Source organism: Colobus angolensis, unplaced genomic scaffold (genome assembly GCF_000951035.1).
Source record: "Colobus angolensis palliatus isolate OR3802 unplaced genomic scaffold, Cang.pa_1.0 Scaffold88, whole genome shotgun sequence".
Lineage (NCBI taxonomy): Eukaryota > Metazoa > Chordata > Mammalia > Primates > Cercopithecidae > Colobus > Colobus angolensis.
Genome location: NW_012122709.1, coordinates 3,532,435 through 3,543,917, shown reverse-complemented (window position 1 = coordinate 3,543,917; position 11,483 = coordinate 3,532,435). Strand labels below are relative to the sequence as shown.

The 11,483-nt window shown below is 54.4% G+C and overlaps 1 protein-coding gene across 3 annotated transcripts; it reads left to right on the top strand.

Moving 5' to 3' along the window:
- Positions 1 to 102: 102 nt before the first annotated feature.
- NFATC4 (nuclear factor of activated T-cells, cytoplasmic, calcineurin-dependent 4) lies at positions 103 to 10,532 on the top strand. Of its 3 annotated transcripts, none has more exons than XM_011930732.1 (10): positions 103 to 177; positions 527 to 1,622; positions 3,440 to 3,602; positions 4,172 to 4,371; positions 4,698 to 4,870; positions 5,325 to 5,465; positions 6,603 to 6,658; positions 6,921 to 7,047; positions 7,240 to 7,821; positions 8,576 to 10,532. In XM_011930732.1, the coding sequence occupies exons 2-10, from the start codon at positions 637 to 639 to the stop codon at positions 8,641 to 8,643; spliced, it is 2,496 nt and encodes an 831-aa protein (XP_011786122.1). In that variant the 5' UTR covers positions 103 to 177; positions 527 to 636; the 3' UTR covers positions 8,644 to 10,532. The 3 variants fall into 3 exon arrangements, with proteins under 3 accessions (XP_011786122.1, XP_011786124.1, XP_011786121.1); XM_011930734.1 differs by lacking the exon at positions 103 to 177 and adding an exon at positions 180 to 397 and having other exon boundaries at positions 7,240 to 7,500; XM_011930731.1 differs by lacking the exon at positions 103 to 177 and adding an exon at positions 180 to 397 and having other exon boundaries at positions 8,576 to 8,991.
- Positions 10,533 to 11,483: the final 951 nt, after the last annotated feature.

Sequence of the window (11,483 nt, the reverse complement as noted above, 5' to 3'; positions counted from 1 at the left end):
CATCACCCCCTCGGCTGCACCTCCGCCCCCAGATGGCGGGGAGAGAAGGAGGAGCCACCTCCCCTCGTTACCACAGCCCTGACGCCCCCCTCCCCTCTGGCCACGGTTGCGATGGCAACTGGGGCTCCTGCCAGCGCCGTTTAGGGGTTTGGGAACGGCTGCTAATTGGGTTCATGTGTGAGTCGCCCCCAGTCCAGCCCAGTGCCTCAAGAAACACGCCTCCAGGCCCAGCCCCAGCTCCAGCCCCTCTGGACCCACCTCTCTCACCTTAAGACCCACCAGATTGAGTACCCTCGTTCCCAGGATCCAGGGGCCAGTGGGCAAAGGCCTGGTATGCCTGCTTCAATCTCCTCCATCTTCCCAGGTCCAACTCTGCTTTTGTCTTGTGGCTCAGAAGGTCTTCTTGCTGAGGGGCAGGGAGCATAGAAGGACTTGGGGCCTGGGGCCTGGCCACTTAAGGAACCTAGCCATCTCACCTGCTTCTCTCTTTCCCCCTCTCCCTCTGCTCCTCTTTCCATTTTGACAGAACTGGACTCAGAGGATGCCCCGCCATGCTGCCGTCTGGCCTTGGGAGAGCCCCCTCCCTATGGCGCTGCACCTATCGGTATTCCCCGACCTCCACCCCCTCGGCCGGGCATGCATTCACCACCCCCGCGTCCAGCCCCCTCACCTGGTACCTGGGAGAGCCAGCCCGCCCGGTCGGTGAGGCTGGGAGGACCAGGAGGGGGTGCTGGGGGTGCTGGGGGTGGCCGTGTTCTCGAGTGTCCCAGCATCCGCATCACCTCCATCTCTCCCACGCCGGAGCCGCCGGCGGCGCTGGAGGACAACCCTGATACCTGGGGGGACGGCTCTCCTAGAGATTACCCCCCACCAGAAGGCTTTGGAGGCTACCGAGAGGCAGGGGGCCAGGGTGGGGGGGCCTTCTTCAGCCCAAGCCCTGGCAGCAGCAGCCTGTCCTCCTGGAGCTTCTTCTCCGATGCCTCTGACGAGGCAGCCCTGTATGCAGCCTGCGACGAGGTGGAGTCTGAGCTAAATGAGGCGGCCTCCCGCTTTGGCCTGGGCTCCCCGCTGCCCTCGCCCAGGGCCTCCCCTCGGCCATGGACCCCCGAAGATCCCTGGAGCCTGTATGGTCCAAGCCCCGGAGGCCGAGGGCCAGAGGATAACTGGCTACTCCTCAGTGCTCCTGGGCCCACCCCAGCCTCCCCCAGGCCTGCCTCTCCATGTGGCAAGCGGCGCTATTCCAGCTCGGGAACCCCATCTTCAGCCTCCCCAGCTCTGTCCCGCCGTGGCAGCCTGGGGGAAGAGGGGTCTGAGCCACCTCCACCACCCCCATTGCCTCTGGCCCGGGATCCTGGCTCCCCTGGTCCCTTTGACTATGTGGGGGCCCCACCAGCTGAGAGCATCCCTCAGAAGACCCGGCGGACTTCCAGCGAGCAGGCGGTGGCTCTGCCTCGGTCTGAGGAGCCTGCCCCATGCAATGGGAAGCTGCCCTTGGGAGCAGAGGAGTCTGTGGCTCCTCCAGGAGGTCCCCGGAAGGAGGTGGCTGGCATGGACTACCTGGCAGTGCCCTCCCCACTCGCTTGGTCCAAGGCCCGGATTGGGGGACACAGCCCTATATTCAGGTGAGGGTTGCGCCTGGCACCACCGCTGTCTCCAGCCATTCCACTAGGGGAGCAGGAGGGTCAAGGGATGGATTTGAAGACATTAGCTTCATGCCCTCTGAATTTCAAAAGAGAATCTGCAACCACCGTAGCAGCTGCCAACTACCTGGTTTAAAAGAGAATTAGAAAAAAAGTGCACCTCTGGATGATTTACAAAAGGGAAACAGTTCCCTGTGGGCCAATTAGAAAAAGCCCATCAACCCTCCCACCCCCAGCTATTGTAGGAGGATCAACTAGGTTAAGGAGGTGTTCCTATAGCCTATAGAGTGCTCCCAAGACCAAGCTCTGCACTGGCATGTGGCTGAGTGTGGAACTTGGGCTGGATTTCAGCCTTCCACTGTGGCCCTTTCAATAGGTGCCAGACCTAAGCAGATTTCCACTCTGTTGCAGGAAATTCCCCTTCTCCATTCCTCAATTTCTAGAGCCTGACCTAGCGGCTTAAAAGTATAGCTGCTAACTTGAATAAAATAGCAGATATTTGCAAGTCAAATAATTCATATTAAAACTTGCAGTTCTATTCCTTCCACTCTCAGAGAATCTTGCCCATTTCAATAATCCTAAATCTTGAGCTGGTTCTGTCCAGAAACATTTCTAGGGGAAAGAAATGTTAACACTGGTACCCCTGGGTTTCCCACAGGGCAAAGTTTCTCAACCTCAGCACTATTAATTCAGCACTACTCTTTTTAGCAGGATAATTCTTTGTTGTGTGGGGGTGTACTGGACATTGTAGGATGGTTTAGCAGCATCCCTGGCCTCTACTCATTAGATACTAATAGCACCCACTCCCCTAGTTGGGAAAACCAAAAATGTCTTCAGACATTGCCAAATATCTGGGCAATTACTTGGGGGGCAATTACCAGTTGAGATCCAATGTCCTAGGGTATCAGGGAGCACAATACAGGATAAGTTGTCCCATCTGAAACCCTTAGCTCCCTGGAACTCCACCTATCAAGCCCCAACTAGTGGAAAGGGAGCTGGCTTGGGAGCAGAATGTACTCAGTCCTAGTTCTGTCAGTAGCTGCTGGCTTCAGTTTCTTTTTCTTTTTTTTCTTTGAGACAGTGTCTTGCTCTGTCACCAAGACTGGAGTGCAGTGGTGTGATCTCAGCCTCGACCTCCTGGGCTCAAGCGATCCTCCTGCCTCAGCAGGAGTAGCTGGGACTACAGGAGCACCAACGCGCCCGGCTACTTTTTGCATTTTTTGTAGAGACGGGGTTTCACCATGTTGCCCAGGCTGGTCTCAAACTCCTGGGCTCAAGCCATCTTCACAACGCCCCCACCCCTGCCTTGACCTCCCAAAGTGCTGGGATTATAGGTGTAAGCCAACGTGCCTCAATTTTTTAATTTGTAAAACAAAGGGTTCATATCTGAGGCCTTTTCTGGTCTGAAGCAGCAATTCTTTGTTCTTTCCATCCAGGTCTAGGGATTGAGATGGGCTTGAGAATTCTCGGTATCCAAGTGAAGCCTTCCCACCCCAACCCCTGGGCTCAGAGCTGGGAAGAAGGGAGTTTTAGGCCTGTTGTCAGCTTTCACACTTCAAGAGGCTCTGTCCCCTACTTCCCCTTGCTTCTGGACTTTTGGATTTCTTCATTTCTTTGTACTTTTTATAGTTTTAAAAAAATTCTTTTTTCCCTTCTTTTCACAAGTGTTGATGTACTTCTTTATTTTGTCTGTGCTTTCTTTTCTCTCAGAGCCATACGCCCTCCTCCCTCACAGATCCAGTGCGGGCCTGACTGGGGTCTGAGGCTGCACATGATCAATGCTCTTCTCTCCCACCCAGGACCTCTGCCCTACCCCCACTGGACTGGCCTCTGCCCAGCCAATATGAGCAGCTGGAGCTGAGGATCGAGGTACAGCCTAGAGCCCACCACCGGGCCCACTATGAGACAGAAGGCAGCCGTGGAGCTGTCAAAGCTGCCCCTGGCGGTCACCCCGTAGTCAAGGTAAAGGACAGAGAGCAGGCCTGATATCCTTTCTCCTCTCCCAGATGGGTTCCAGCTATGCAGACACATGGCACTGCCCTTTCCCACACTCCTTCTCAGCTCTGACCCTGCAGGCAGCCTGGGGGAGGGGCTGGAGTTGGGGGAGGAGGGGTGCAAGGACCCGGATATACTTTCTACTCCTCTGTCCTTCCACCCCCACTCAGCTCATCCCATGGGACATCAGCCTCATGTCTACTCTGGAAAATGGTGGCCTGCCAGATATGGGGGAGGGTTTAGGCTGAGGCCAAAAGTCACTGGGAGTTAAGTTTTCTCTATATTGAGTTGGGCCAGTCTCTTTGGAGGCTCTTCTGCCTTTGCCCAGCCCACTTTGGGCTTTATTCCAAGAAAAACACTGTGAACTCCAGGCCATGTTTTCTCCACAACGGGTGCCCAGTTCCCCAAGGGATTCCCTTGCAGGATATCCTTTATCTTTCACCATTCTCATCCCATTGTGGACTGAAAATCTAGGGATGAATAAAGGGTGAGGTGGTAGGGATTTCAATGAAGTAGCCCCTCTCTCCCTCTGCCAGCTCCTAGGCTACAGTGAGAAGCCACTGACCCTACAGATGTTCATTGGCACGGCAGATGAAAGGAACCTGCGGCCTCATGCCTTCTATCAGGTGCACCGTATCACAGGCAAGATGGTGGCCACAGCCAGCTATGAAGCCGTAGTCAGTGGCACCAAGGTGTTGGAGATGACTCTGCTGCCTGAGAACAACATGGCGGCCAAGTAAGTCCCATGCAACTTCCCCTCAGTCTGCAGGCTTTATACTAGCTTTCTCCGTTGGGCCTATGCTAGCCCACTTCTTCCTTTTCCCAGAAGAGGTAGACTTTATTCCTAGGAGCTGGCTTCAGGCCTACCCACCATCTGGAAGAGGACTTTTGGGGATGCGGGGGTACCCCAGAGAGGCCATCTCTGGGTTAGAAAATAACCTCCTAGGTACTCATTGAAAGTCATTCAGGGCTTTGGATGGAGGGCGGGAACTTCCCTCTTTAGGGATGTATCACCATTCTGGCTTCAGCTAAGAGGGCTTGCCGTCCATCCTTTGCCTCCAGCATTGACTGTGCGGGAATCCTGAAGCTTCGGAATTCAGACATTGAGCTTCGGAAGGGTGAGACGGACATCGGGCGCAAAAACACACGTGTGCGACTGGTGTTCCGGGTACACGTGCCCCAGGGCGGCGGGAAGGTCGTCTCGGTGCAGGCAGCGTCGGTGCCCATCGAGTGCTGTGAGCAAAGAGGCCCTGGGCCATCTCTCTGTCTCTTGCAACTCTTGTCTGTGTGTGTCTGTCTGCCCATTCCCTCTGCAGCGTCCTGTGCCCTGTCTGTCCTGGGTAGCCCTATAGAGGACTCAGGCTTTATTTCTATGCTAGTTTGCCCCTGCCACAGACTCTGTCTCTGGGGTGGCCCAGAGTGACCCTGGACCCTATCTGTTCCTGGGGTGCCCTGTGCCCTTGTTTGGGAAACTCCCTGGTCTACCCTGTTTAACCCTCTCTCTGCTCTGGGAGTGGCCCCTTACATGGTGTGTGTGACTCCATGGATATTACCGGTTTATTTGTGTGTCTACTGCTGAGGAGGGCTCCCTCAGAACCCTGTGGCAGTTTTTCCAAAGTGGGTGGAGGTAGAGGAGGCCACCTCTCCATGCCCAGCCCAGACAGTCCTCTTCCTTGCACTGCTCTGCAGCCCAGCGCTCAGCTCAGGAGCTGCCCCAGGTGGAGGCCTACAGCCCTAGTGCCTGCTCTGTGAGAGGAGGCGAGGAACTAGTACTGACTGGCTCCAACTTCCTGCCGGACTCCAAGGTGGTGTTCATTGAGAGGGGTCCTGGTGAGTACCTGCTGGGGAGGGGAGGGCAGGCAGGGAGAGCTTGGGAGTGGCAGGTGAAATATCTCTGGCATTGTCACTAAACTAGCCAGTGGCGCCTCAGTTTTTTTATTTGTAAAATGGGACAGACAGACTACCCTTTCTATTATACTGTCTGCTTTCCATGTGGGATGCGTATGACAACAATCTAAAATATTGAGTATGCTGAACAAATGGAAGCGATGCACATTCTGTCTTTTAAAGAGGAGTCTGCTTTGAGATAATTTACCCCATGTAGATAGGCTCCGCGCTGGGCCCCTCTTGAGTTATGGGCAGTGATTAACAGAGCCTGTTAGGTGCCCCGAGATGGAGCTGCAGGAGTGGAGGAAGGGAAGACTGAGGGTTCAAGTTGCTGGCACCAACCTGAGGCCTTTGCCCTCTCCAAACACTGCTCACCAAGAGCCTCAGTCCCTATATCCTATTTTTTTTTTTTGTAGCAGGGTCTCACTTTGTCACCCAGGGGAGTGCAGTGATGCAATCACGGCTCACTGCAGCCTCAACCTCCTGGGCTCAAGCAATCCTCCAAAAATATTTTGTGTAGAGATAGGGTCTCCCCATGTTGCCCAGGCTCAAACTCCTGGACTCAAGTGATCTTTCCACCTTGGCCTCCCAAGGTGGGAGTGGTGGGTGGTGTGATTTATAGGCACGAGCCACTGCATGTGGCCCCTATATCCAAATTTAGCATCCTAGGACCATGTCAGAGCTTCTCTAGAGATTCTGGGTCATGATGCTTGAAGGTCTCATTGCCTTCTGTCAAGCTAGGACCCTTGCCTACCTTTGGTCTTCCTGTCATGGGAGAGAATGTTTGGAGTTGGGTGAGAGGGCTCAAGAGTTGCTTCTGTTACTGACTCCCTCTAGTTTCTGGGCTGGTCCTGCCATTTCCCTTGATCTCAGTTTGCTTCCCTGTACCTTGAGGACAGTTTAAAACCCTACCTCTTCTACTCATATTAAGTTAACATGCAGTGAGCTCCTCTGTGTGTCAGATCTTCTAGGGCCTTCTGAATTTGGCCTTGGCTCTAACAGGAGGGGAAATGGCAGAGAACTAGGGCAGGGGGCAGGGGCGCTGGAGTTGGGCTGTAGCTCTCTGTTCCCTCTGGACAGATGGGAAGCTGCAATGGGAGGAGGAGGCCACAGTGAACCGACTGCAGAGCAATGAGGTACCAGTGTCACTAGGATACCTCCTGGGGGTGGGGCGGGGTGGGAGAAGGCAGGGGATTCTCAGCTGGGTCCTCTTGCTCATGGGAGTGGACTTTTCTGGAGGAGGTAGACTGGCCATTCTGTAAGCAGGTACATCTCTAGGGAATGAACTTTGCATCTTAGGAAATGGAGAAAGCTAGGAGGTGGAGTCTGGGTCCCTGGAAAGGCTGGGCTAAGCCCAGATGCCTGAGGGCTCCCTGCCTCATTTTTACTCTTCCCTAGGTGACGCTGACCCTGACTGTCCCTGAGTACAGCAACAAGAGGGTGTCCCGGCCAGTTCAGGTCTACTTTTATGTCTCCAATGGGCGGAGGAAACGCAGTCCTACCCAAAGTTTCAAGTTTCTGCCTGGTGCGCTCTGGGACAGCCCATGCTGGGGGTATAGGGATATGGCGAGCTGGAGCAGGGACAGAGGGAAGCAGTGTCCATCATGAGGGGCCAAGGGGTGAATGGAACCTGGGAGGAGCAGGCACCTGGAAGGTGTGCAGTGTGGAGACTACCAGACCTCTCACCAGCATGTCCTTGCACTTCTTGTCTTCCCAGTGATCTGCAAAGAGGAGCCCCTACCGGACTCATCTCTGCGGGGCTTCCCTTCAGCATCGGCACCCCCCTTTGGCACTGACATGGACTTCTCACCACCCAGGCCCCCCTACCCCTCCTATCCCCATGAAGACCCTGCTTACGAAACTCCTTACCTATCAGAAGGCTTCGGCTATGGCATGCCCCCTCTGTACCCCCAGACGGGGCCCCCACCATCCTACAGACCGGGCCTGCGGATGTTCCCTGAGACTAGGGGTACCACAGGTTGTGCCCAACCACCTCCAGTCTCCTTCCTTCCCCGCCCCTTCCCTAGTGACCCCTATGGAGGGCGGGGCTCCTCTTTTCCCCTGGGGCTGCCATTCTCTCCTCCAGCCCCCTTTCGGCCTCCTCTTCCTGCATCCCCACCGCTTGAAGGCCCCTTCCCTTCCCAGAGTGATGTGCATCCCCTACCTGCTGAGGGATACAATAAGGTAGGGCCAGGCTATGGCCCTGGGGAGGGGGCTCCGGAGCAGGAGAAATCCAGGGGTGGCTACAGCAGCGGCTTCCGAGACAGTGTCCCTATCCAGGGTATCACGCTGGAGGAAGGTGGGTGTGGGACTGGGGGCTGTGAGTATGAGTGTGTGCAAGAGATTGCTGTGCATGTTTGCTGAGGGCTGGAGCTGGGCTTTTCAGAGATTGGGCATCCCTGGTCTCTCAGGGCCAGTTGGAGGTTCCCAGGTGGCATGTTCTTGATTCCTGTGGCTGCCTGAATCCAATTAACTGAATTCTGAAGGGTGCATGGGGTAACTGTCTCAGCCTTTCTTCTGCCTCTGCCTCTGTCCTCTGCTCCAAATCATAAAATCTTAGAGCTAGAAGCACTTTCAAGATCATTCTATCCAGCTCACTCAATTTGCAAGTTCAGGCACTGAGTTCCAGAGAGGGGTGGTAGCTTGCTGAGGTCCCAAACACACTTGCATTGCCTCAGCTTTCCCCTAAACATGGTGTCTGTGGTCAGGGTTGGTGAGGAGGAGCTTTCCTGTTTTGCCTCTCCTTCCTCCCATTGGCTATATCCATCTCTGGCCCTACTGATACCGATTCCCCTGACATTTCAGGCTAAGCCAGCAGGAAAGGGCTAGGACAGGCGCCTGGGAGCCCACATGGAGGGAGTTGGGCAAGATGTGATTCGGAGCAGGTGTCAAGACACGTTGGGGAAACTGAGGCCCAGTGGAAGAGAAGCCAGTAGAGGAGGAATCTAGAGGCCTCCTAGATTAAGGCCTGCCTGGAATGGATTGGGGGTGGGTCTTTGGAAAAGGAGGGGACCCACCTCTAGCCCAGTCTCTCAACTGCCCCTCCTTTACAGTGAGTGAGATCATTGGCCGAGACCTGAGTGGCTTCCCTGCACCTCCTGGAGACGAGCCTCCTGCTTGAACCACCTGAACTGTCATCACACGGCAACCCCAGCCCCAGCCTCAGCCCTACCCCCTTTCCCTCCTTCCTGGAGTGGTGGCTACAGAAGCTTGGGGCCAATCCTGGCTCCTCTTTCCCCAGCTTGTTTGTCTCACTGTCTTCCCTCCCCTCCCCCAGCTGAGGTGTGGCCCCCAGGCCTGGTGCTGCCTTGGAGGGCTGGGGGAAGTAGCTGTGGAGGAGGGAGGAGGGTGGAGACTGAGGCTAGGTGCCAGAATGGACTGGAGTGAAGGCATGTCTAGAGTGTGGGCAGGCTGTTGTGCTGGGAAGCTGGGGACACGTTGATGGTAATAAACTGCTCAATGACCAGTGTTTCAGGCTCCAGAGCTCTTTGGAGAGACGGGCTGGGGCAGCTTACTCCAGCCCTGGCCCAAGGACGCCCAGAAGTTGGAAAGAGATGGAATGTGGCTGGGAACATTGCATCCCAAAGAGCTCAGTGGAGGAGGCTGGGGAAGGCATGAGGGGGCTAGGAGGCTCCTTGACTGGGGCCAGGATTGGGGGCCAGGGCTTGAGTAGGCCTCTCCACTCTCCTCCTTGAGGGTCCAGATTCCTTAGGAGCTTTGGGATGGGGCCCAGGAGGCTGCATTTTTCAAGCTCCTTAGTCTTGCCACCACACAGATGATTCTGATCCATAGCCAAGAAGAGGACACACTGATATAGTTGATCTCTCTCATTTACAAAGGAGGATTCTAAGATTCAGAGAGGGAATCTTAGATAATGAGGTCACGTAGATAATCAGCAGCATGTTGAACTGCACTCCTGCACTCCTGGGCTCCTGTCCCCCACCCTCATTTAGACACGCTGACTCAGGAGGTCCTCTAAGGCTTCTCTCCCTGGAGTGAGGGTGGAGGTGAGGGAGAGCTAGCACAAGCTCTCCCTCTGGATCCTCCACTCCTGGGGATTATGAAGACATTCTGGAAAGATTTGTGCTTCAGAGGTAGACTGCAGAAAGCAAACAGTCTACCCAGCAGCTCTGAATGTCATCTGCCCTGGGAATCACAGCACTGTATGAGTTCCTGGCCTATCCTGCAAATATACCCATGCTGGCCTTCTAAATAGCTGGTACATCCATCACCACTGATGGGCCTGGGCTGGAAACCTGGTTTGTCCCCTGTCTTGATGGCCTATGAGAGGCCAAGTCCCATTGGGCTGGGGAAAGTCACTTTGTCTGTCTTGTTCACCTGGAGCCTGACACACAGTAGGTACTGAGTACAAATAGCTTGAGTTGGCTAGGCTTGGCTGCAGGGGGACATGCTTAAAAGACATTCAGAGTGTTTGCACTTGGGAAACTTGCCTCACCTTCAGGCTGGTGGGGCCTGTCTATGCCCAATGAGTCCAGGCAGTCCTAGCAAGTACTCAGGAGAGCAGGGGTGGGTGTGACAGAGGCTGGCTGTGGATTGGGGGACAATAGAACCAGAGTAACTCCTCACCTGTTGCTGCTTTGCAATGAATTTCCTTTACCTTCATGGAACACAAGCTGCTGTGAACCAAATTGACATCAAGTGATTAGCTCCTGGGCCTTGGTTGCTTTTCAAAGATCCCCTTCAGCCCCTTGCCAGAGTCATTGTCCCATAATCACCATGTCAGAAGGAACCCTAGGGCATTCGTGTCCTGTTTAGCAATCTTCAGCACCACCTCTAAGATCTCTGACAGAGGGTGGGTCAGCCTCTGTGTAAACAAAAAGCTGTTAGGACTTGTTGCCTCTCAAGGTGGACTGTTCTGTTTTCTGCCAGGACACTGCCATTCATGCATTGTCAAGATATTCATTAAACAGCTGCAAAGTGCCAGCCAGTGGGTCCTGGAGGAATCTGTAGCCTCATGGGGCAAAAGTAAATAAACAGCTCATAACAATTCAAACTAAATATTTTTTGCAGAGAGTACATTAGACCTTGAGGAGTCAGTGAACAATGTGTGTGTGTGTGTGTGTGTGTCAGAGAGAGAGAGAGAGAGATAGGGTCTTGCTCTAGTGTCCAGGCTGGAGTGCAGTGGCAGGATCACAGCTCATTGCAGCCTCAAATTGCTGGGCTCAAGTTATCCTCTGGCATTAGCCTCCCAAAGTGCTGGGATTATAGGCATGAACCACTGTGCCTGCCTTCAGTGAACAACTTTTTTCTTTCCCTGCTTGCTCCTTCATCCACCACCCTCCTCCTGGGTAGTGGACTCCCTACCAAGGCACACAACCCCATGTCACTCCGTCCCACAGTGAACAATTTACATATGAGATGTAGAGGGAACAGAGGAGAGGCATTCCATCCAGCTGTGGGGGTTACAGGGAAATTCAGGGGGTGACTTCTAAACTGGGACCTGAAGAATGAGTAGTAATTAACCAAGCTAAGAATAGGGGAAGGGCAGGCCAGGCAGAGGGACCAGAAGAGGCAAAGTCCTGGAGAGGAGCGGCAAGTAAGAAAGACAGACAGATCTCCAGGGCCTGGTATACCTGGAGAGCTCCGAAAGGTTCTCCTTCGAGGGTGGGAAGGCAGGTGAAGTTCTGGAAGTCAGGGGCTATAAGAAGGGATTGCAGAGGGAAGCAAGGCTGAATTCTGAAGGCCCTTATAGCCTGCCAGGGTATTTAGAGTTTTCTAAGGATGATGGGCATTCTCCCACTAGACTGTAGGCCTTCAGCTGTGAGTGATGTAATAGATTTGCCATAAAGTTCTTCCTTACCTTGAGCTCACGTCTGCTTCCTTGTGACCGCTCTGTAAGGGGCTCGTTATGCCCTCTGGGCCCACACTCTTCAGGCCTAACCCCTCTTCTCTTTGGAATCCTGATGTGGGTAGGCCTCCTGGCGCCTTTGCGTGTAGTCA